This window comes from Nyctereutes procyonoides, unplaced genomic scaffold (genome assembly GCF_905146905.1).
Source record: "Nyctereutes procyonoides isolate TBG_1078 unplaced genomic scaffold, NYPRO_anot_genome, whole genome shotgun sequence".
Classification (NCBI taxonomy): Eukaryota; Metazoa; Chordata; class Mammalia; order Carnivora; family Canidae; genus Nyctereutes; species Nyctereutes procyonoides.
In genome coordinates this window covers 3,113,630-3,139,045 of record NW_026575052.1, presented here as the reverse complement: position 1 = coordinate 3,139,045, position 25,416 = coordinate 3,113,630, and the positions used below count along the sequence as shown (strand labels likewise).

At 62.9% G+C, this 25,416-nt stretch overlaps 1 protein-coding gene across 1 annotated transcript in view; it reads right to left on the bottom strand.

Annotated features, from left to right (window-relative positions):
* Window positions 1-25,416, bottom strand: part of KAZN (kazrin, periplakin interacting protein) — a 426,675-nt gene that overhangs the window by 49,785 nt on the left and 351,474 nt on the right. Inside the window, 2 exon segments of the mRNA XM_055331474.1 lie at window positions 6,093-6,263; window positions 10,432-10,568. Coding sequence (XP_055187449.1) covers window positions 6,093-6,263; window positions 10,432-10,568 — 308 coding nt within the window.

The window sequence follows — 25,416 nt, the reverse complement described above, 5'->3', positions numbered from 1 at the left end:
CTGCAAAAGGGAAACCCCAGAGCAAGCAATGCTGGGGGCTCGTCTAGCCTGGACGCCCCGCGTCTATGAGCTCACTTCCCTTCCGGGGCAGGAGGCCGAGCCGAAGGTGCCTGCCCATCTCCCAAGCAGGGAGTAATCTCTCCGGTTTAGAAAACGATCATGTGCTCAGTGCGACAGCCCTGGGTTTCGAGGAGGGACTGGGAGATTCTCTGTGCTTGACAGAGAAGGAGCCAGAAGCCCAGAAGCCACAACGTTCAAGTCGGGTCGCGAGCCGGGGAGTCCGGCCACGCACCCGTGGTCTCGACAGCACCCACGCTCCTCCGGGCAATGGCATAACCACAGGTAACGCAGACTCCTGAGTCCACGGAGCAGAGGATGGGCTGTGCCGGTCACCGCCGGTCACTGCGGAATCCGCAGGCACTGGCTGGCAGCTGGGCCCGTGCACGATCAGTAAAAATCCTCAGAAGTAGCGGAAGCAGGCTACGTCCGGGCTGCTGGCTCAGGGAATCTGTCGCCCTAGCCTGAGAGCATGGGACGGTCCTGCGGAGGCGGGCGGGAGCGCTGTGACCCAGGGCACTGCAGGCTTGCGGCCACACGGCGACGTGGCCACACGCGCCCCGACCGCACACATCTGCTTGCCCTCCAGGGCACGGGCACCTGGCCTCTCGGCCCCCATTCGGGCACCGCTCCGGGCACCAAGCTGCCCTAGTCCCTTGGCTTCCTCCCGCCCGATCCATCCCGGCTCCTGGAAGGCACACTCGGGGCTGGGAAGCGAACCCCAGCTCAGTCTGCCCGCGTGATTAACCTGCAGCGTCGCCCCCCCCGCAAACAGCCCCAGGCAGGTGCGCAGGAAGCACAGGGAAACCCGAGGCAGCGTCGCCTGTGTCCCCACCTGGCTTTCTTCTCCCGGTGGGGCCTCAGCTCTGTGTGGGCCTGGGAGAGGCGCCTCCTAAACTCAGCGGGCAGCTTGGGACCATTGTACCTGACATCTGCGGGGGCTGAGGGGAGGGGGCGGGTCCCCAATGGTTAGTCCTGCGGGACAGGGCGCGTGGTGGTCAGTCCTGTGGGACAGGGTGGTGGTCAGTCCTGTGGGATGGGGCGCGTGTGGTCAGTCCTGCGGGGTGGGGTTAGTGGTGGTCAGTGCTGCAGGACAGAGTGGTGGTGGTCAGTCCTGCGGGATGGGGTGGTGGTCAGTCCTACGGGCAGGGTGGTGGTGGTCAGTCCTACAGGGCAGGGTGGTGGTGGTCAGTCCTGCAGGACAGGGTGGTGGTGGTCAGTCCTGTGGGATGGGGCAGGTGGTGGTCAGTCCTGCAGGACAGGTGGTGGTGGTCAGTCCTATGGGGTGGGACGGGGCGGATGTTGGTGCCTCCGAGTTCTGAAGCACAGGGACCCCTACATGGTCTGCTCACAACACAGCCAACAGGCAGACGACAGAAGAGGCCCAGGAGCTGAACGGAACACAGGCGTGTGTGTGCACGCAGGGGGCTGCGGGGATCAGCTCCCCGCGGCCGTCCACACAGCGTTCCCTGGGCTGACCTCTTGCACTGAACGCAACTTAGTGCTGGGACTCCCTCCTCCCTCTGAGCCTCTACCGCCTCCTCAACACTCTGCGCCTGGAGTTTCAAGCTACTGATGTCGTCGGCACATTGGCTCAAACACCCTCCGGCGACAGGAGTCAGGACCGGGTTCAAACTCCGTCCTAGGATTTAACTTGCTGTGTGACCCTGAGCGAGGCCTCACCAGTCGGACGGAGAACGGGGAGGGATCACTTCCATGTAAGGAGCACCCCCTGCAGTCGTGTGATGAAGCGGCCCAGCAACGTGCTTTGGAGTTTGGGCTCGGATATCGGCCTGTGCCCGTCCTGGCGGGGGCTCTGGCGTGAGGCCCCTCACCCCTCCGCACCCTCCTCTGTCTGACGGGGGTCACACGGTTGCTCCGGAGAGCACGGGGCTGTGGGAAACACGCTCAGTAAGGGTCAGTGCCTGTTACCATAAGCGTCGACGTCACAAGCAGGAGCTGGACGGGCCAAGCCCCACGAAGGCCCAGGATGCCAGTCTCACGACTGTGTGGTCCCTAAGTCACAGCTGGGGGTTGTGGATCCTTTCTGTCCTTGCTAAGACGGGGTGACAAGACCCGGGAGGTGGGCAGCACCCTGCCCTGGGCCTCCCTGCGGGTCGGGCTGATGAAGGCCCCGGGTGGCTGGAGGGCCAGCTGGGGGCACACGGAGTAGTCTGTGTGACGAGCGAGCCCGGGCGCTGGGAGCGCGGCTCAGCGGAATCCTTCACTGTCGGGATTCCCGCCTGTCCTGGGACGTCTCTGCCGGCCAAAGGCCCAGAGGAGCCTGGTGCAGAACCTCCAGGGAAACGAGCAGGTCGGTCCGCTGCTCCACGACGGCACCGTCCAGGGCCAGGAGGTGTGCTCGGCAGAAGCAGCGCCAGCCCAGAGCCCGGCCGTCCCCGTCATCCCCTCCTGCGTGACCCTGCCTGTCACCAGCCTCCCTACGCCTGACTCTCGCCCGGGCCTGTGGCGACCCCCAGTTTTACAGACAAGGAAACAGAGGCCTGGGCAGGTTAAAAGTGATCTGAGGTTGCTTGGTGACTGGCGAGTGGAAGGGACACATCATCGTGGTGGCCCCGAGGAAGGATGGGGCTAGGGCAGGATGCCCGTCAACATCTGTGTGCACCTGCCCTGACGCACCGTCGCCTCCCCCCACCGTCGCCCTGGGAGGAGAGTGTTACAGACCTGACTTCATACAAGTGGGGCCTGAGGTTCAGAGAGGCTGAGTGCCCGTCAGAGGTCACACAGCCCGGGGAGGGCAGGACCCAACGGGGACTCCGTTAGCACTGAAGGGCCGGGGCGCAGACCGATGCTGACACGGGGCTGCCCCTGCTCCACGCTAGAGGAACATTTACAGAAGAGGGGTTCTCAGCTGGGGCGGGAGCTGCCCCCAACCTCCCGTTCTGGAGCACTGGGAAACGTCCAGAGATTTGGGTCTTCCCGGCTGGGAGGGGTGACTGGCACCTCGGGGATGGAAGCTGGGGAAGCGGCTGGACGGCCCCGCCACAAAGGCTTCTGTGGCCCCAAGTGTCAGCAGGGCCGAGGGTGAGAAGCCTCGTTGACAGGAAACCAGGGCAACACGCACCGAGCTCCTGGGGGAGCCTGTGATGTGCGGGATGGCAGTGCTGTCCCCCTCCCCTCCGTGTGGAGGAGGCCAGTGGGGAGGGCCTGAGGGGCAAGCCACGGCGGGCGAGGGGCCTCCTTCTGGCCAGCAGCCGGGCGTCCCGTCGAAGGCCTTGCAGACGAAGCTGCCCCGTCAGGCGGCTCAGGGCCCGCCGGGCTCCCGCCTCCGCCTCTCCACCTGCTGGGCACTCGGGGCGAGCTCCTGCCCGCCGCGCCTATTCCCACCTCCCTAATGGGCACAAGAGTAAATGCCGGACTGGACTGACTGCTAGCGGGCAGGAGCGCCTTTTTAAGGTGTGCACTTGTTCTGGAAGTCGGTCGTGCTGATGGTTGCGCGGCCCTGGGAACATACCGAGATCCACTCAATCCTACATCTTGAAAGGATGAGTTTAAGGTACGTGAATCCTATCTCAATAAGAGAACACACACCCCACAGGGCGGTCCCACGGAGCCTCGGTGGCTGCAGAGGGGAAACCATGCCACGAGCGGTAATGCCCGGTTTGGCCGGGAGGCGCTCTCAGGACTGTTGCCCCCGAAGGGCAGGTGGCTGAGTGGGAGCGTGGGGGCCGCCAGCACCGGACACCCAGAGGGCTTGGCTTCCTGGGGAGCCGGAGTCTTGGGCTTTCACTCAAGTGAAGCAGGCCCTTCAGAGCCACACGCGGTGGGGGAGACCCAGAGCCCAGCTCCCCGCAGAGGCGGATGGGGTGGGGGGCGACGCCTTTGTCGGGAGCGTCCGCTTAAGCCCATCAGGCCCCTGCTGCGTCGCATGGTCTTAGCGTCACGGGCAGGTGGGAATTCGCCAGCTCAGCTCCCGTCGCCTTGGTGGCACCTCAGGGTCACTCAACACATCACTCCTCACCAGTGGGCACAGCCGGGGCCCCCAGATACGAGGTAAACAAGTGACCCGCGATGGGCCCTTCTGCTACCCGGTGCTGATTCAGACTCGTAGGAAAAAACCGAAGTGAAATCGGGCTCGTCCTCCCCAGGAGGCGGCGCCGAGCAGGCCCCTGACTAGCACCCGGGCCTCCCCGGCCCTGCAGCCGCCCCCGGCCGCTGCCTCCCATTGCACCTGCGAGCTGACTTCCTCCCAGGGCCGGCGTGTGCCGGGCCGGCCGGAGCCGCTTGCTGCTGCTTGCACCGAGGACACGCGGCACACGCCCGGGGAAGGCGCCCTCCCTCTGGTCTCAGTGGGCCAGCAGCGCCTCGAGCAGGCAGCCCTGGAAGCCTCCAGGTGTGAATTCTGCATCGCGGGCGACAGAGGGGACCTGCAGTCTGCTGGACACCCCGACACTGGGGCTGTCCTGCCTCTCAGCAAGGCCCTCCCGCAGCCGCCGAGCCCGAGGCAGACGTGGGCCACGCTGACTGCTAAGAGGCCAGTGCCCTAGGCTGCACTCACCGTACCCCTCCACACGAAGCAGGGGGGCTGATGCCTGCCAGAGGACAGGGCAAGACGGAAGCAGCTGCCCAGTGTGGGCGCGGGGAGAGGAGGACAAGAGGAGATCTGGTTCCCAGTTCTCAAAGACCCCAGAAAGCCCCAGAATGCTTGACGCCAGTGCCCCGAGGTCAGGAAGACACATGTGCCATCCACGGGGCTCTGGGCACACCCGCGCCCACTTCCAGGTCTGCAGCTGGGAAGGCTCCTGTGCGAGCGGCAGGCACCTCCGACGTCACCGGGCAAGGCACCCACCCTGAGAGGGGACCCGGCAGCTGCAGCTTCTTCCGGCCTGGGCAGTTCTCACCACGAGGGGTCAGCGTTGGACAGGACACCCAGGGGGGCCCCAGGGACCCGGCCTGCCACAGGGCGTCCCACGATCCCGAAGGAAGTGACTGCAGAGACACCTTTGAGTCGCCACGGCACCATGACGCACAGGCACCATGCTGAGCTTCCCCTGCACTAGTTCATTGAACCCCCCAGGAAGGCCCAATGGGGTAGATGCGATGATCCCTATTTAGACTCCAGGACAGGCCCCGGGAGGTCAAGGCCTGAGGTCACACAGCTGGAGAGCGATGGGGGCTGGATTCAAATCCAGAACCCGTGGCCACCACCACACACTTAGCAGGCACCGGTGTTCTGCAGGAGAACGTCGTGCTCTGAGAGCTACATGGGACCCGCTCACCCTGCCTCTGTCCGCCCCCAGGAGCACCCTGCACGCTCTCCTCCCAGCCACGGTCACGCTGAGCCCTGGTGGTTTCAAAGGCACCTCCCCACATTCTGGCACCAAATAATGGGCGCTGAAGCCCAGAGGTCAGGGCAGCACCCAGGGTCACGCAGGAGTCAGCAGAGCAGGCTCCAGGGCTCTGGACCCCTTCCACTAGCCCCGAACTCGCACCCGGGCTCTTCTGTCCCCACCTGCAGGCGGGGCACGTCCATGGGAAACACAGCGTTTGGAAGTTTGTTTTGGATTCGAAAAAAAATAATAAATAACATTTTTTCCTTGACGACCCAAGTAAAACATTTCACTAGAGATTTCTTACAATCCTACCACCCAGAAATCACCACTCTTAATTTTTTGGTGCGTTTTCTCCCAAACGTTTTCCTAAACAAGTACGCGTATTTTAAACAAAAAAAGGGCTTTGTTTGTGGACAGCGGCCTGGGAGTCTGGGAGGGCAGATGGGCTTCCAGCTCACTCACCTGGTGCTCAGGTGGAGGAGAGGCTGTGGCCCCGGCTCAGAGGGCTCAGGGGGCTCAGGGAGCTCAGGGGGCTCAGGGGGCTCAGGGGGCTCATGGGCCCACGCGGAAGGAAGCTGACCGAGCATCACAGTCCTCGCGCCCAGCTGCAGCCCCTCCTCGCCCGCCCTGCCTGACTCCAGCGCGGGCCCCCAGGAGCCCGTGCACACACCCTGTCCCCAGCGGGCCACACGGCTTCCAGCAGGGGCCGGGCACCCCCGTGAAGGTGGGGCAGGTGCTCACCATGGCCAGCTCAGCCTCCAGCTCCTTCATCCGGTTGTCCTTGAGGTCCAGCTGGGAGCGCAGCGCCGTGGCGTGGTCCGTGGCCTCCTTGGCTTGGCGCCGCAGCTCCCACTTCTCACGCTCCAGCAGGTCCTTCTCCTTGGCCAGGGCTTTGACGGCATCCTCGCTCTCCTGCGGGGACAGAGCGCCAGGCCGTTAGAGCGGGGACGGGGGGCCTCGACCCCTGGACAGAGGGAGGGGCTCTGCTACAGGTTAGCCGGGGGACGGGACAGAGACCAACCACTAGCAGATGCTCAGTAAACACGGTTTCCACGAACAGAGGAGCAAACGAACATGAGGAGCAAGTTGTTTTTACCCCATCAAGTCTGGGGAGGGGGTGATCCTAATGGTTTCAGAGAAAGGTTATAAAGATGAAATGATTTCACGTGTGGGAAATACGTGGCGTCTGAGGGAAGTTAGGGGGCTTTGTCCAGGTGCTTGGCAACGTGTGTGTCACCGTAAAGGGGAGACAGAGAAGGAGACCCCCGTCCCCTAGCCCCGGGATCCTGCAGCACCGCGCAGGGGCGCAGCCGAGGACGAGGCAGGCCGAACCCGGCAGCGCGGCGTGTCTGAAGGCGGCACGGTCCCCTGCCCGTCCCTCGCCACGAGCCGGGATGCACAGGGAAGGGCCCGGGGCCCCAGCTGCGTCGTGCCGGAGCAAAGCCAAGGAACGACGGCTGTGTTGGGGGCCTGACCTCCGGGGGCAAGAGCCAAGCGTCAGATCAGCAGGCACCTGTCCCGAGAAGAAGGGTCCAGCACAGGGCCCTGCCCCAAGCAAGGTCATCCCATTCCTCGGGGACCGGGTGACGTCCTCAAGGTCCCCGTGTGCCCGGGGGCTGTGGGCAGGGGCGGCCGTCCTGCCTTGTTCAACGGCCCTGTCGCCGAGGGCCTGACAGCCGGATGGCCAGAGCCGGGGAGGCCGAGGGCTGGCCTTTCCCTGGGGCCGTCCCATCCCAGAGCCAAGGCTGGGGCCTGTGGTCTGGGACAGGGAGTGGGGCTCAAACCCTGGCTTTGCAGGGACAGGCTGCAGCGACTACGGGGCCTCGGCGCCCTTGCCTGCAACACGGGCGTTATCTTGACACCTGAACGGGATCGTCCATGCGGAGAGCTGGGTGTGGCCCAGCAGTCCCTGCTGACGTCCTCTCCTGGCGGCCTGCACCCCCCACCCCCCCAGAGCAGCCTGGGGGACCCTGGTCATTCAACCGCGTTCAGAGACGCCGTCGGCAGGCACGGGCCACGCAGACGTCTCGGAGAAGAGCCCCGCGGCGCCGTGGGCAGGGATGCGCCCCTCCAGTCGGCGGCTCACCCGGGTCCCAGCAGGGCAGCCCCATTGCTCAGGGCAGCCTGGGGGGCACGGGGGACCGTCCCTTCCAGGACGCGCTGCTGGCACCGCTCTGGGCTCAGGCTGCCTGGGTGACATGCACCCGCTCTAACCCAGTCCACGGCCACCTGCGGGGCATGGGCTGAGTCACTCAACTTCCCCACACCTGATCGGCCGCCCCACTCCTGAGAGCGACAGCACCGCCCCCCGGGGGGACGGAGGCTCAGTGGGCCCGGCCATGCAAGCTCCAGAGCGAGGGACAGCGCTATCGCCCAGTCCCAGGGGGAGCTGCCCCCTGAGGTTCTGGAGGCAAGGCTCTCGGCGCAGGGAGGGAGGCCACCGCGGGTTAGTTCTCCTTCCCGTGTGGAGGGGGGTCAGGTGGGGGCCGCGCACCAGGGGCAGGGGCCTCTGCACCCACGCGGATGCAGAGCTCCTTCCCCGGGGACCGAGCCACGTCCTGGGCATCTGCCCCCAGCACCAGCCACGGGCCTGGATCATACAAGGGCCTGGGAAAGGGGGTGCGGGACTGAGTAACTGTGTAAGGACCGTCCCTTAGAACTGGCTGCTGTACCAGGGGCTGCTTCCGAAACCTTGTTGCACTCGGAGGAAGGTCCCCTGGGGCCCTCAGGATCATCTTTGTCTCTGTGTCTATCTGCAGTCGCTGACCGCGCTAGTCACGTGCAGACGGGGGAAGGCCCGTGGGTGAAGGCTCTGGGCTCCCTCCCTGATCACGTTCCCCGGCAGCAGGAGAACGACACGGAATGTTCCCGACACAGGCCGTGTACGGTGCCTCAGCGTTTCAGGCAACTATCTGTGAACCTCACAACCCCGTGAGTGTGACAGAGGTCTCGGTCCTTGCAGGCAACTGAGGCAGGAAAGCCACAGACAGGAGACTGGCCAGGGAGGTTGGAGCCAGATGGGGGTCAGGGTGGCCGGGACTTAGGAAGGGAGGGTGCGTCCCGCTGTGCCGGGCCTCAGATGCTGGCACGTGGGGCTCAGTGGACAGAAAGAGGAGGGGGCGGCAGGGGACATGGGCCTGGCTGGAGGACAGCAGCCTCGCCACCCGATGGCCCCGTGTCCGGCCCTTGGTCCCCCACCCGGCTGCCTGTTTTGCTGTGAGAACATCCTCAGCTGGATTCGTGGAGACTCCCAAAGCCCCCTCCGACCTGCACCCATGTGCCAGGGAACGTGCCTTAGGTGCAACTTTCTGTGAGCTTCCTGGGGGGCCCCCGACCCCCATCTCTCAGCAGCCTGTGTCTGTGCTGACCCCAGGAGCTCAGAGAACTGGGGTCCTCCTACCTGCTCCAGGCAGGCCTGCAGGGGTTGCCTGGACGAGCGGGGTGGGCCGTGGCAGGACCAAGCACGTGGGACACCTGAGGGTTCCCTTAATCCTGTGCATGGGGACACTCATCCTGTGCATACAACGGAAGTCTTTTTTTTTTTTTTTTTTGTCCAGTTGCAAGGTCTCGGAAGAGACAGGCTGAAGCCAGGGCTTGCGGTTTTCACGTCTCTGGCTCTCAATATGTGGCTGTGGGTCAGTCTCTGGCCCCTTCACGGCCCCAGGCCTCCCATCTGTAAAATGGGGTTGGACCTGGCAGTGATTAAAGACCGTCCCAGTGTTGCTATTTCACTGATGTGCTAGAAGCACAAGAGCAATGTGCCCCACATGACATTTAAGACAGTAACTTAAAAAAATTGTTTCCCAAATTCCATTTTTTTTTTTCTGAATGGATCTGGAGGGTCTTCTGGAGGCACTGCGTACGAGGGACAGCTGCCAGGGAGCTGTGGCCATCTACGGCTGTCCCGGTGGCTGCTGAAGCTACCACCCTGCCCCCTGTTGCTGGCTGGACGTGGAAGGGGGAGCGGGTCGTTACCTGGGACTTAAAAAAAAAAATGGCACGGTCCTGGGGGAAGGTAGATCTCTGTGGAAATTTTTTCAAGTACGAGCACACTGAGAAAAACAAATTTGATGACCCGCTGCAAGACAGAAGCGCTTGCTCGTAAGCCCCGGGATGGCCGCTGGAGTGCTCACACACCGCCTGTGCTCGGTGGTGGGGCAGCCAGCAGTGGACATAACCCATCTGTTTGACTAAACTCCTACTCAGCCCCCAGAGCCCAATCCTAGGTCACCTCCTCTGTGAAGCCCCCAAGGCTCCTCCCCTGCAGGCAGACTTTCCTGCTGTCTCCGCACACTGTCGTTACGGGAGCAGTAACGCGGGCTAGGATTTACGGAGCCCTGGCTCAACACCAGACGCCACGCTGAGTGCTTTGCTTTCATCACCTCGGCCAGTGTTCCGCACGCCCCTGCACGGTCTGAGGCTCTCCGGGGTTAGGCAAGACACCCTGGGACACCCCTAGGGGCGGAATCTGAACCCGGGCCTGCCAGAAGCCAGAGTCCACACTGTCTGGGCTGTGCTGGCCCATCCAGGCTTGTCTGCCCAGCAGGCTGGGGGCCCCCAGCTGGGGCTGTGCCCATTTCAGCTCCATACCCAGGCCCGGGCCACATACGTCGGGAGCCTCCTCAGGCGAGCATCAGGTGACACAGGAGTGAGTGTGTGTTCAGGGGCTGGAGAAGCCAGACCTTGGGATGGCAGAGAAGGTGTCCTGTACGCAGGGGGGGTGGTGGGGTGGGGGGTGGGGTGGGGGGTGTCTGCGGGGGCGGGGTGGTGGGCAGAGAGGGAGGAGCAAGGGAGGGGAGGAGAGGGAGCTGGTATCTGAGGCGGGGAAGGGAAGAAGATGGGGTCTGGGGGGAGGGAGGAACGGGGGGGGGGGAGGGAATTGGGGAGTCCAGGACAGGGAGGGAAAAGTGGGTAGGGGAGGAAGAGGGAGGGAGGATGGGGAGGGAGGGGAGGTGGAGGGGAAGAAGGGGGAGGGGAGGAAGGGGGAGGGAAGGAAGGGGGAGAGGAGGGGAGGAGAGAAGGGGGAAGGAAGGGGGGAGGAAGGGGGAGGGGAGGGGGGAGGCGGGGAGGCAGGCCCCACCTTGCGGTGCTGCTCGTAGTTGCGGATGAAGTCGCGCAGCTGCTCCTCGCGGCTCTCCAGCGTGGCGTACAGCTGCTGCATCTGGCTCACCAGGTCCGTCTTCTCGCCCTTCAGGCGCTTCCGGTCGGCCTTCATGGCTGTGGGGCACAAGAGCGAGTGAGCGCCTGAGACCCTGCTGCCCCGCGGTCCCGGATGCCGAGGAGGGACGCCGCCTCCACCGCCTCTACCGTCTTAAGAGACCGAAAATGGGGTTCAGGAAGATGGCGTTTCTGCGCCGCATGCCATGTCCCTTAGTGGCCTTCCCAGGACTCGAACCCGGGCCACCTGTCTCTAGACTCTGTTTCCACCTCTCGGGTTTACTGATCCAGTCAGGGCAGCAAGTCCCAGACGGAGCATCCCTCCCAGCCCCGGACTGAAGGGGTCTCTGCAGGGAGAGGGAGCTGGGGGCCTGGTGAGGCCCGCGTCCCGGCCCTGCAGGCTGTGGGCGCCTGACTCCCTGCTGAAGGAGCCCCCGCGGTCCACTCTGAGCCCCAGGACCCCTCAGCCCAGCACGACAGCCCAGTGTCTGGTTCGTTTCCTCCACGGGAGAAGCACTCGACTAAAAACACACAGCGACATACGACACTGAAAGTATGCACAGCGGAACAGGTACGACGTCAAAACGTAGACCTGCCTCCAAGGCCACCGCCAAGGACGTAAAAAGGGGATGGGAGAAGACACGTGCACTCCGTCTCTCTGATACGGGGCTTATGGGGCTTACGTGTAGAATACATAAAGAACTCTTACAACCCAATAATGAAAAAGACCACCCGAGTAAAGAATAGGCAAACGGTCTGAACAGACTTTCCTCCCAGAGATGGTCAATGAGCGCCCAAAAAAGAGCTCGGCATCGTTTGCCAACGGGGAAATGCAAATCGAAACCCGAAGAGATATCGCTTCACACTCAGGAGAATGGCCAAAGTAAACAAGATAGACTCAAGTGTGGTCAAGGACGTGGGGAAACTGGGACAGCTGCTGGGGCCGGATGGAAGGGTGCCGCCACCAGGCGGAAGCCGGCCTGGCAGTTCCACACGTGACTCAACGTCAAGGTGCCCTGTGACCCAGCAGTCCCCTCCTAGGCACACGCCGAAGGGAAATGAAAACATACGCCCACACAAACACACAAACACAAATGTACACAGCAGCATGGGTCCCAGAGGCAACGGGTGAAAAACCACCCCAACATCCGCCGACCGATGAATGGATTAAATGCAAAACCCCATGTGGTGCTTCCTTACAATGGAACATCATCTGACAACGAAAAGAAGTACCGCTGTACGCCGCACCGTGGGGGAACCCGGCATCATTATGCTAAGTGAAAGGAGCCGGTCACACGGTGTGTGATTCCTCGTACTTTAGCAACAGTGCACGGCGGGGACGGCCATGGAGAGAGTACGCCAGTGGTGGCGAGGGCTGGGGGCTGGTGCTGGCGGGGATGTGCGGAGGCGGGGTGGTAGCTCAGCGCATGGGGTTTCTTTCGGAGGTGACGCCAATGTCCTGGCGTTGATGGTGCCGATGGAGGTACAGTCCGTGAATATACTAAAAACCACTGAACTGCACACTGTGAATTGCATGATATGTGAATTATGGCTTAATGAGGCTCACTGTCTCTCTCGCGTGCATGCGCACACACACACACACACACACACACACACGGGGCTGCGAGCCCTAAGCAGCCGCCGGTCGGCCAGGCAGGGTGGCTTCCGCTCCCTGCAGACTCTGTCTCCTTGTGCCCTGTACACACTGGCTCTTCGGCAAAGGAGGTTGCTGTGCTCGGGGCAGGCTCTGGCTGCAGGGTGGGCTTCACTGCCTTTTCCCAGGGGCCCCAGAACTCTGTTCCCTCCCTGGAGAGGACACTGAGGAGGGAATTGTGGAGACAGTAGGGAGGAGGGCAAAGCAACTCCTTGGTTCCAGAAGCTTCCAGCGTGAGAAAGCATAGAGCAGTTAAGTCATTTTCCCGAAGTCACGCAGCTATGTCTGACCCCCAAGCCCACACCACGGACCCTACATTATGCTGCCCTTACAGGGAATGTCCCACATCTGGAGGGTCCTGGCCCCACGGCGAGCTGAGGGCAGCGACAAGGGGCGGGCAACGGCTGTGCCGCCCCACCTCGTCCTGGACAGTCAGCCCTGCAAACTCAGCCTGCCAGCATGAGAGGCTGAGCCGCCGGGGGTGGCCTGAGGACCAGGGACCCTGGGCTCCTGGCCTGGTGCTTGGCAGAAGCTGATGTCCCTCTGGCCCGAGGGGGCCTCCTTCATCCTCCAGCCCGTTGCCTCCCTCCCCGCAATCGGGGTAGAGCAGGGTGGAGGCAGGGCAGCTGGGGTCACGGGGAGCCCCACGCAGCGGGGCAGCCCTTCAAGTTCCAGCTTTCGGCCTCCCTCCCGCAGCTGGGCCATGCCCCTCAGGCAGCCGGGCAGGCGCAGCAGCTTGGATGGGCAGCGCGGGGACTCCAGACTTGCAGGGCTGGGCACGTACGGGACGGGGACAGCGCGGGGACGGAGAGCTCATCTGTTGTTCCTCCTGTTGGGCAGGGGCAGGGGTGGGAGGGGCGCAGGGCTGGCCTAGTGCTGTGCCCCGTACCCCAACACGGCGTCACCTTGTTCCCGGTGAACTTCAGGAAACCCAACGTCTGGAGACCTAAGTGGCTCGGAAGGAACCTTACAGAAGAGCCCAGGCCCAGCCGAAGCCTTGGACATTTCCATCTGCATTGTGTCACTAGATCCTAGGTCCGGGCAGCGCTCCTGGGACAGGGGTGTGGGGTGGGGGGGCATCTGTCACCCCACTTTACAGGGAAGGACACTGAGGCCACACAGGCAGTAAATGGCAGGGCTGGGTTGGTCCAGGCGCCGAGCTGGTGGGCTTCAGACTGTGGAGGGGAGCAGTTCCTGGGGCGGGGGGTGCTGACCTGAGCAGTCTCCGCTGTGGCTCGCAGGGGAGCCTCGGGGTGGGACCCTCCACCCCAGGGAGCAGCTGCTGCCGAGCAGGTGTCATGACTGCTGGGGAGCGCGCCTCCGCCCTCTGGTTGGACGTGAGTCCCCTCTGGGCTCTGATTTGCCTCCTTCCTCAGCCTTTCTGCACAAACACCAAATTCCAGGCTTTGCTCTTGGCTACCGGAGGCTCTGGGTGGGGGGGTGCCACCCCGTGTCCTCCGCAGCACTGCTGGGCCCTCCTTCGTGGTGGCCGAATGGCCTTGGGGAGGGGCGACGACGAGGCAGTGTCCTGGTGGCCCCCACGGGGCCCTCGCACCTCTGGGCGTCTCCAGGGGCTGCCGCACGGGCCACTGTCCTGTCCTTCGGTGGAGCAGGTGCGTGTGCATCTGTGCGCCGGGGCCTCGGCGGTGGGGATGGGCCACTCCCCCCAAACGGCTGGTTACGCCCCTTCTGTGTGCCAGGCTCCAGGCCCGCTGCGGTTGGGGGACAAGGATGGACAAGACACGGTCCTGACCTCGTGGGCTGCTACACAAGGCACAGCCCTACCAGGCGGGGACGCTCCACTCCACCCGTCCTCCTCACCACGAGAACCCCACGTGCTCAGTATCCCAGGCTCCCTTGCAGCTAGAAGGGGCCCGTGTCCAGTTTTGGCCACTAGGATGTCCAGGGGGTCTCCTGGGAAAGCCCTCACTTTCTTTTCCTTTTCTTTCTGAGACAGAGGGAGAGGGGGAGAGAGGGAGAGCGCGTGAGCAGAGGTGGGGTGGGGTGGGGGGGGCGGAGAGAGACGGAGAATCCTAACATCCCAAGCAGGCCCCACACACGACCCAGGGCTTGACCTCATGACCCTGAGCTCACGACCTGAGTGGAAGCAAGAGCCGGATCTTAACCGACGGAGCCCCCCGGTAGCCCTTCTCCGGTTCCCTATAAAAGTCCTGGCACGGCGGCAGCAGCTCCTCCCTTCTGCCCTTCCGTTTCCTTCATGCTACGAACACATACGCGAGATCCCGAGGCACAGCAGCCGTTTTGTGGACACAAGAATGAAGACACAGAGCGGAGAGACAGACTGAACGGGCTGGACCCCCCGATGGCACCATCTGGGCCAGGATTCCTTATAATGGGAGAAAAATAAGCCCCGCTGTCGGCGGGATTTCCCGCTTCGGGCACCCACCACGCTCCTGCGGGCAGCGCTCCGGCCCCCACCACGCGCGGCTGTGCCCCGCGGTTCCCGCACACGACCTCCCGCCGTGGGAACCCCTGCCCTGCGAATTCTGGACCCCGCCAGGCTGAGGACCGGGAAACGCGAAAGCGGCATCTCTGGGAATGAACGCCCAGCGAAGATCCCTCCGAAGGGGAGACGAGGCCCGTCGGGAAGCACAGTGTGAACCGAGCAGCTGCTGTGCGATGCGCCACGGCCCTTCAGAGTCACGCGCGTCTATGACCCACTCTGGGAACCTCCACGGAGATGCGGGGCCTGGGAGCAGGCCTCAGGCCCCCCCCCCCCCCCCCCCGCACCGGCCAATGTGGGGAAGTGCATGTGCGTCCCGACCGAGCCCGACTGCCCCCAGGACCAGGGGCTGGGCCGCGCCGTCAGACGGGGCTCCCTCGGGGGCGGCCCTGGCATCCCATGTAGCTCTTGAAGGAAACCAGGAGGCCCGCTCGATGGGTCCCCAAGAAATAGCTTCACCTAGTGATTCGCAGGGGCGCTTCCTTCCTCCCTCTGCCACGGGCCGCGTCTGCTCTCCTGCAAACCCGATCCCAGATCTCACGTTCTCTCTCCGAGCGTCACTAATGCGAGGCGGGGTCTGCGGGGCACGAACCTCCCTCTCTCAGCCGCCTCCCCACTCAGCCGAAGCCCCCCAGCTCCACTTCACCCTCCCAGTCAACCGGCTTCACCCAGGCGTGTCCCGTCCCAGCAGCCAGGCCGCGGGAACCAGTGCCGCGGTGACGGGTGAGGTCACGCCCAGCGGGCCCCGTGGCATCACGGAGGGGGACCAGCTCAGCTCCTGGGAATGTGGGGGCTCCGAGGGTGGGAGGGAGGGCGTGCGGGGAGGGACTTCTTTCTCTAACTCACGGGAGGCCTCGTGCACGCATGAGACGGGGAGGGACCCGCCCGCCGCGGCCCCGCGGAGACGGAGCTTGTCTGGGGATGCCACTCTCCTCAGGCTTCTGCGGTGGGCTGTTGGGCGGCGCACCCCCCTTCCTGTCCTGGCCTAATGTGCTGCAGCTCCTCGCAGACGTGGGGCGGGGGGGAGGGGTGCAGCGTCAGCCCCAGGTTAGCTTCTGCAGATGCGCATCCGGGAGGGCATCCGGGAGGGTGGAAGAGGGCTCTGGGCCCTCGCCCCTCACTCCCGCCAAGGGTCCAAGACCCCCTCAGCTGCAATGCCCAGGCGGAGGGAGGCCTCAGCCCCCAGGCCAGGGAACCGGGAGGCTGGTGCCTGCCTTCTGAGCCTCTGGGGGCCGTGCACCTCGAGGGTACAGGATTTTATAGGGCACGCTTGAGCACGAGGGGACTTCTGTTACCCACCAAGGCAGTGTGTGCAGAGACAACCTCACTGGGGACGGAGGGACCAGGCTCCCAGCCCATGGCCCATGTGGTTGACTCTGTGAGCTTCCTTGGGCTTCTGAGGGCCTGGGAGGCAACACCTCAACCACTGCCCCCCCATCCCCGTTGCAGACCCGTCCATGGCCTGGACCAACGCCACCCAGTGGGGCGGGATGGGCATCGGCATGGAGTCCGAGGATCGGGGTTCTGTCCCTGGCTCTGAGCCCCGGAGCAAGTCACTAGCCCCCCCTGCCAAGACTCGATTTCCTAGATGTTTAAACGAGTCCCGTGTGCCAGGCACTGCTCTAAGCCCCCGACCCGCTTCTGTCACTCAGCTGCCACAACCACTGCATGAGGTCATGCTAGGTTACAGAATGAGGAACTAGGCACCCAGGGAGACTGGGCAACCCGGCCCCGTAGTGAGCGGCGGTGCGCATCTGGCCCCGATGCACCCTCCCTCCGACTCTATTGCTCCGTCGCTTCCAAAATCATCCACCGCCGACCAACCTCCTGCAGTCCCACTGGCCCCGTGTGCTCCTCGGGACCCGGAGCGGGGTGTGTGTGTGTGTGTGTTGGCAGGACGAGCACCTGCCTTATGGAGGAAGAAATTGAGGTCCAAACGGTTAACTTCCTCACCAAGACCCTCACAGCTCAAGGAGCTCAAGGATCCCGCCCTGGACTTGCATCCCTGACACCTGACCTTGAACCCCTCTCACCCCTGGCCCACCCTACTGTGAGAGCACGGCCGCTGTAAACAGCAGAACTCGCATCGATCCACAAAACCACCGGATGATCCAAAAATCCACACCACTCACTCCTGCTGCCAGGCGGTTCCCGCAGCCTCTCACGGTCCCAAGGGGGCCTTTGCAGGTTTCCATTAAAGGCGGCCTGACATTCTCGCGCACACCGCGTGACTGCTCCGTGGCTGCTGGATGGAGGGTGAGGGTGCACGCGTGTGTGCGTGTGGGCGTGCAGGTCGGCAGCTCCTACAGAATCCTACCCACCCCCCACCCACCCCCACGGCCTGCAGGATCCCCAGCCCAGGACACACGGTCAGACTTCCCAACGGTCCGACCCCAGAAGTCTGCAGGCCCGGCTCTGGATGGTCCCGAACCAGGAGACCTTATGAAAAGCCCCAGGCTGGTGCACCCTGGACCGGACCTGGACCCCGACCCGGACCCCCAGGGCTCTGGGCAGGGGCGGGCTGGTGCTGGGCGGGTCGGGGACCTCAGCCCCGGAGGACGATCCCGGCCGCCGCCAGCAGGGGGCGCCCCCTTTATTCCCATTCGACCTTCGGGGCGGGTCTGGCCTGCAGCTGCGGATTCCAGGAAAGGAGGGCTGAGCAAACCACTCTGGAAAAACACCCTCCAAAGGGGCCCTGGGATAAGAACCAGGGCGCAGGGAGTCTAGTCCGCGGGCCTGTATCGGCTCCGCGTGGCCACAGGTGGGGCTACGCTTGTGGCGAGCACGGCGGCGAGCTGTTGAATCACTATTTGTACGCCCAAAACTAGCGTTAACACTGGGTGTCAACCATACCCAGATTTTAAAAAATTCAATTAGACCATTTTTTAAGAAATAAAAGAAAGAAGCCAACTCTTCCAACTCCACTTCCCTCTACAGAGTGGCAAAGGGCAGACCCAGCATCGCCCAGCAAGCAGCCCAGGTCTCTCGATTCTCAGGCCAACGTCGTGGGGCGCAAAGCGTCAGCTCTGGAGTCTAAGCTTAGGTGAACCTCAGTTTCTTCATCTGTAGAAGGAGGACTGGATGTGCTCACTCCTGCTCGATACGGAACAGGCTGCTGCATCCGGAGTGAACGGTCAGGCGTGGACCCCGAGCACGTGGGGGGGGGGGGGAAGAGAACCCCGGAGAGACGCAGCTGCGTGGCGAGGGCGGTTTAGCGTCCAGCTCTTGATTTTGGCTCAGGCCTTGACCTCAGTCAGAGTCGTGAGGCTGAGCCCCGCGCTGGGCCCTGCGCTGGGCGTGGAGCCTGCGTGGGACTCTGTCTCCCTCTGCCCCCTGCCCCCCCTCCACCCCACGCTCTCTCTCCAAAATATAAAAAGGAAAAGAAAAAGACATAGTTTCAGATTCACAGCGCAGAGCCCTGGATTCTAGTCTGGCCCCGCATGTAACTTCTCTGGGCGTTTCCCTTGGCTGTTAAGCCGGGGGTGATAACCTCTGCCTTGTGAAGCTCTGTGTGACATGACCCAGCACCTGAATACAGCAGGTGCTCATTAAATGTTAGCACCTTCTCCTGTCTTCCAGCTCTCCATGGCTCCCAGGCCTCAGGGGGCCTCAGCAGACACTGGTTGGCTTGACCAACAGGCTGGAGATTCTGGGAAAAGGGCCCAGAGGAGAGGCCCGGGGCAGGGAGAAGGAAGGACCCACAGACTCGTGGCCCCAGGACAGGCGTAGCCGGGTTTATTTTGGTTCTTCCTGTTTGAAAGCTGAGCAAGGTGAGTTCAGAACAGGGAGAGAGGTGAAACAGGCTCTCGCCCTGTCAGATGGTAGCGGGAGGAGGGCAGCTGCAGGTCTGACCACCGTGCACCTGCTGAACCAGGCCTGGTCAGACGTGCACGTGGCTGTGTGGCCCGGGCTCCGACCTGGGGCGGCTCTGCCTCTTGTGAACAGAAACTTCTTTTTACATCTCACCGCCAGGTGGAGTGGATTGATCGGCCAACTCAGCCAATGAGTGGCAGCATCGGCACTGGACTCCGCACTTCGGTATTCAGGTCCCCACGGCTTCTCTCTCCAAGTGCAGCCTAGAAAGAGTCCGGTACTGTGACCTTTTGCAACCTCTTGCCTGCGTCAGGAAAGGCGAGTATCTGGAATACAGGGTCTCCACTCCCGATACCGTGACCGTGCAGACATGACTAATCAACCACTCTCTCCAGGAACCTGGGTCGACTGGAGATGTCTGCCACGGCCTGGGGAGGGAAACCCGGACTGCGCCGTGCTCGCTCGGTTGCGTCCAAGGTGAACGGAGGGTTCCTGGGTCGACTTACATATTTCTGTGCCCGGCCCTGACGGGCAGTGTAAGATCCTGGGGGGCAGGGACCTGCCCTGCCTTTTCACCACTATCCCCCAGCATTAGGACGGTGCCTGGCCGGTAGTAAGTGCGCAGTAAATACCAGCCAACGGACTCTCGAGTGTCAAAGAGGTGGACCTCCCTGGGGACGTGGGGACCCGCTCCACGGCCCTCGGCGAGCAGCGTCCAGTATTTCCTGCACCCCGGGGGCAGAGATAGCTCTGCTTTCCTCTGCGTGCCTCCCCTGACCCCCCCTGGGCTTGACGGGGCAGGCTAATTTCCCTTGTGCCTCCTGACAGGCCCGCCGAGCCTTGGTGCTCTCAGACCTGACTGCAAAAAGGCGACAGCTCTCGCCAAACTGCCTTGGGCTCTGTGCACTGTGTCCACGGCCACTTCACGTTGCTCCAGCCACATCCCGGGCAGGACACAGGAGACTCCAGCAGGCTCCAGCTCCGGCTGGCCCAGGGCACCAGTAGGTCAGAGCTGGGGGCGGATCCCAGACACTGCGCTTCCAGCACAGGCAAGACCCAGTGTCCAGGAGCAAGGTGGCCTCCTTCTCCCCCGGGGCTCCCCTGATCCCAGCCTGGCCGCAGCTACGTGTTCCCTTCGCCTCAAGGCCACCCACTCTCCTGCTGGCTCCCTGACCCCCACGCTGGATGGTCTGTTGAGGCCGCCAGGCTTGGACAGGCCCGGACCCATCGGAAACTGAGGCCACCCTTCTGTTACAGCCCGCTCCGACTATCCAATTCCCTGCACCTGGCCCGTGCCTTCTGCCAGATTTTTCCCAGCATCGCAGGAATGTGCAATTCTCTCTCACATCACGGAAAACCTGCAAGTGACCCCGCGCAGCTTGCTCTCCAGCTCTCATTCCATCTCTTTTTCCTTTAGGGGCATAACCTCTGGGTTGTGTGCCCTCGTGCCTCATTTCTCCCCTCCCTGGAGACCACTTGGACTTCTCCTCGACTGGTTCTTCTCAAGGTCACCGTAACCTCTGTGCTGTGAACCCCACGGCCTCGTCTGTTATGCTCGATGGGCACAGGGGACGCCTTCTTCGTGGGCCCTCCCAGCCCCCTTCTGCTTTCTTCTCCTGTCTCTGGCTGCTGATCTGAGGGGTGGGGCTCCAGGCACAAGAACCTTGTCCTTCTTTTGCACCGTTTCCGGTGGCTTGTCCAGCCTCCCCCCTTTAGGTCCGGCCCTGTGCTCCGCATCCCAGCTGCGGGGCTCCAGCCTGGCCCTCGGCCCCCACCCCACCCCCCGCCTCCCCACGCCTCCTCCGGGGGTCTAGCGGCACCTCCAACTCAGCAGGTCCGGGAGGGAGTCCCAGCCACCCCCCTACGCCCTGCTCCACCCGGTCCGCTTCAAACCCAATTCATGGTAACCTTTGCCACCCGGTCCCTCTGGCCCCGAACTCCAGAATCTTCCTTCACTCCACTTCCCCACACCCAATCCCTCAACAAGGCGAGTCGGCTCTACCTTCCACATGGTACCCGAATCTGGCCACATCTTGCCACTCCTCAGCCCCACCCTGGTCCGTGTCACCACCACCCTGTGCCTGCGTCACGTGGTCGCTTCCCAACGGGTCTCACAACCCTGTAGTGTAGCCAGCTCAGCGGGGAGCAGTCCTCTTCGATGCAAATCAGAGGATGACTTACCCGCCCTCTCCCAAGGCTCCCATCGCACCGGTGAGCAGGTGCACGGAGCCCCTGGGATGGTCTCCCGGAGCCAGGTGTTGGTGGCCCCTGCCCGCACACCTCTCTGACTCCCCCCTTCCCACTGCCCACCTGGCTCCTTGCTGTTCTGGGCTCAGGCAGCTGAGGCTCCTTCCTCCAATCGGCCTGGACCTGGACTGTCCTCCCGCCCAGGAGGCCCGCCCCCTCCCAGGTCTTTTCTCAGCGAGGCTGTCCCTGGACACCCTCCTCCCCCTCCTCAGCCCCGTCCGTGCTCCATGGGCTCCCCCCACCCAACACGCCGTGTCCTGTGCGGCACCGAGGAGGCCTGGGAGGGCTGCCCAGTGCTCTCCTTGTTGGAGCTCCAGGGTGCTTCTTCCAGGGTTTCCAAGCGTGTGTGCAGTGGGTGCCCGGGTCCCTGCACCAGACCAGCAGCCCGGGCCCCCGCCCCCCAGACCAGCCTAGAATGCAGGGCCTGGGCCCCACCTCGCAGGCCCGTTGCTAGGAGAGGGAGTGTGGGGGGACCTGCAGGGCCACCAGCTGCCAGGAGGCCGCCCTTCCAGGACTGCACAGGGCCCAGCACTGCCACGCTTTCCAACTTTTCCAGACAATTCCATGCTCTTTACTTTTCAATTTTGGCCATTAATCGTGATACTCAACCACGGCCGTGGGCCTTGTGTGGGTGCTGGCCCGCTGCTCGGAGCAGGTGTCTACAGAGGATGGGACGCAGGTCAGGCATGGGGCCACCTGCAGCTCTGAGACCAGGGTGAGACCAGGGCCAGCTTGGCGGAACCAGGGTGTGCAGACAGAAGCCTGGCTCCGAAGCCCAGCTCCGCTATTCACTAGCTGTGTGACCCTGGGTAACTTCCTGAACCTCTCCGTGCCTTTCGGCTCCCATACAAAGCGGGGATAGCAGTTTGCACCTCGCTCTACTGCAGCGACCCGCAAAGGAGAGCAAAAGCTCGAGCGGCACCTCCAACTGCGTAGCTGTGCCTTGCCATTCTCAGCGACAGCCAGCAGAGGGGCCTCGAGGGGGAACGGGCACCCTGTGGGGGGGCTGCTGTCTGGGAGGCCGGGCGGGGTGGTGATGGGAAGAGGGGTGTGTGGCCTTCATCCATCTCCAGAGTCCCTGTCTTGGGCTTTGATGCCAGGGGCTCCCGATGAGCAAACCTGAGGTTGGAAGGGTGAGGCGGCCGACGGGGGGGGGGGCAGGGGGGCACAGACACCTGCAGGGAGAGCGCCAAAGAGGTGCTGCAGGGGTGGCGGGGGTCCTAGCTGGGGGTGGGCCCCGAGGACCCCATAGCTCTGCCGTTACTCAGAACTCACCTGGAGGCCCAGAGGATGGCGGGGGGGGGGGGGGCCCGGGCGCCAGGACCCCACTTCCTGCAGAGGGAAATGGGAGGTGGGGGGAGGGGAGGGGGTGTTTGTTTTCCAGCCTCCAAAGGCGAGTCCAGGAAATGTCCTCCTTCCTCCGAATCACCACTAAAAATAGTGGCAGGGGATGGGGCCGGAACACTGACATTCCCTAGACCCAGGGTGAGAGTGGGGGGCGGCGCAGAGATTTCTGGAAATGCAGCATGGCCACGGCCTCACACCCCACACGAGGACTATTCTTAATGGCTCACGTTGGTGCGTGAGGTCATTCTCGGGCAAGACAACGGCCTGGGGAGGAGGAGGAGGGGGAGGAGGAGGAGGGAGAGGAGGAGGAGGTGGCAGAGAATGGTCTCCAGGCAGGGAGGCCCACCAGCGTGCTGTGTGGCCTTGGGGACGCATACACCTTCTCTGGGCTTTGGCGCCATACTCTCAAGATGGCCCATCAAGCTCTCTGGAACCCTCGGGAGGCTGCCCTGCCAGCCTAGTGGTTTGGGAATTGGCCTCACCCGGCTTCTCTCCAACAGAGGCGCGGCAGGGCTATGCAAGGTTAAATGCAGGCGGGAGACTGTGGTCATGGTGCGCCTCTTCCCAGGGGAGTTGGGGAGAGGGGCCGGAGACGTCTCCAGAAGGACGGTCCTGGAGGAGGCTGCCTGGGTTCAGCCCACTTTTGCCGTCCACCAGAGGAATGACCTGGAGCAGGTCCTAGCCTCCGGGACCTTGACATCTGCGCAGGAGGGGCTGAAACAGTTCTCCCAATGCGCACGTCCGACAAGCACGCCTCGGGTCGACCAAGGATCTGCTCTCGAGATTCGCGACGGCACCGGCACCGTGTGTACAAGCTCCAAACTGGAAGCCACGTGAGTAATGCTCAGCAGAGGGCCCGCACCCACCGGGTGTGGCTCGACGACCCACACGGACGACCCCCGAGGCCTAGGAAGCCAGACACGAGGGCCCACTCGCCGCATGAGTCCCTCGACGGCACGCAGAGGAGGCGAAATGGAGGAGGGAAGAGGCCGTCCCTTGAGGGACGCAGGCGGGAAGGGGCCACGGGATGGCTTTCAGGATCTGGGTGCCGGTGTCCCACACGTGTGCTCCGTTCGTTGACAGTTCGCCGAGCTGTAAACTTGCACTTTGCTCCACGCGTGTTCTAAAGAGAGCTTCAGAAATAGCATCTACCTCCTCGGGCTGGTTGGATACACGCATCACGCCTGGAACGGGGTCCCGGGTGGGGGGAGCGCCCAGGAAGCATCAGCTCTTATCACCTGGGGGGGGACTAGGCGGCCCCCGTAGCAGTGGGAGACACCCCACGAGATGGGCAGGTCCAGGGGTGGGCAGGGGGGCCCGTGGACGTGGGGCGGCCTCGGATTCAGAGCGCCCTCCCTGCAGCGCGCCGGCGAGGATTAAGGGGAAGACTTCCATGCAGGTGTCCAGACCGTGCTCGAGCCAGGAAGGTCAACGTGGGCCCGCAGCGCCACGATGACGACGCCACTGTGATCACGATAGCAACAGGGGTTGGTACTTGCTGGGGTTTGAGGGAGCGGGTATTGCTCTCCCTTCTAAGCGGTCACTCAGTTTTCCCTTATAGCAATCCTGTGAGGTGGTTCCCATCAGCAATCGCCTGGGGATTAAGTAAGGAAACTGAGGCAGACTGGGTTGCTGACAGCCCGCTGGTAAGCGGTGGAGGCAGGATGCAGCCCAGGTGCTCTGGCTCTGAGTCCCTGCCTTTAGGCTCGTCCAGGGGGCCAACAGCCCGGTGCAGCGTGGCCGGGGTGATGCTGGCCTTGCTGCGGGAGGAGCGGAGCCCGGTGGCCCCATCCCGTGAGATCTCCCTCTCCTGCAAACCTCCGGCTTCTGACCTCCCTGGGGGCCTACTGGGTCACCTCACAGACCCAGGACAGCGGCTGGGAAAACACGAGTCATCGTCCAGGTGGGGCCCTGCTCTGCCTCCCACCAGCCACGTGGCTCTGGGACGCCTCGCGACCTCTCTGAGACCCAGTGTTCCCGGGGAATGGGTGTGAGGAAGGAAGCCCCGCCGACCTTCGCGACTGAGATGCGTCTGAAGGCGAGCTTCATAATCCACAGGGAGCTCCAAAGGGACAGAGACAGCTGTTACCACGCGGGACAATGGCTGGGGCCCGGCAGGTGCCCACCTGGGCCGTCCGGGGCGGGGGGGGGTAAGTCTGGCATAAAGTGTTCACCAGCCACGTGGCCGCGCATCTGGGCCACATTCTCACGCCGGCGTTTGCAGCCACGGAACACACGCTGATCTTCATTCACCCGCCTCTTCGGAGACCCTCTGCAACGGCCTCCCGACTTGGCAGAGGAAGAAAGGGGGGCTTTTTCATCGACTCCCTAAAGCCTTGGCAGCAAGAATTATGATTATTTTTTAAGCTTTGCTATAGTGTCTCCGAATTCCCCTCTTCTAGAAGAAACGTGACTGCAGGTGACAGAAGTGCGGCAGCGAGAAATCACGAGAACAGATTTCATCCTCTCTAACCGTCGGGCCCTGCTTCTGTGATGCGGCCTGAAACCGGGACGCGGGCCACCACGCCTTCCCTGCAATGACGTGTTCTTGCCACCAGCCTGGCCAGGGCCCCGGGCTACCTGACACCACCCTTTGTTGGCGGGGCACCCGAGTTTTATGGCAAGACTGGAAGTCTACTGTAATTAAGACCTCTATAAAATATTTAGACCGCCATGCCCAGATATATTAATGATCATTTAAAGGTTAACGAGCATAATCAGATGAAAGATTAGCCAAGCCTGTCACTAAATATACATTCAGGACTGATAAACTCCCGAGCCGTAAAATCACACGTGTGGGCGGACAAAAGTACGCACCTTCTCCTGCGGACTTGGTCTCACCAAATAAAAGCTCAACGGGTTGCCCAGAAAACGGAGAATCAGTGGGCTCGGCGAGAAGTAGGGGGGATCAGAGGAGAGGGCCCTAAAGACTCCATAGGGTCCCTGGAAATTGAGAAGATCGCATGGGTTGGTAAATGTAAAAATTTGCATACCTCCATGGATGGAGAACTCACTATTCTTAGAAGCGGCCGGTTTCAGCTCTAATGATCACCTCTCAGAGGTGGGGTCATGCAAATGGTTTCTAGGGGTGACACTGGGGTCTCCCGCTGAATAGTAAGAGTTTAATTCAATCATACAAAACGAGTGAGATCACGGTATCTGCAAACCGTGCTTTAAAACAATGTAAGATCCCGTAGGTCAAGAACAATCGAGCAGGACCTTACTGCGGCCTCACTGATAGAAGGCCTTGTGTTTGTTCATTCAGCAAAATCTTCCTGTGGGCTGACTGTGTGCTGGGCACCGGGCCAGCTGCCGGGAGCCTGAGTCAGCCGGTAAGATCAGGTCTTTATTCTGATGGAGAGTGTGTCGGGGCAAGGGAGATA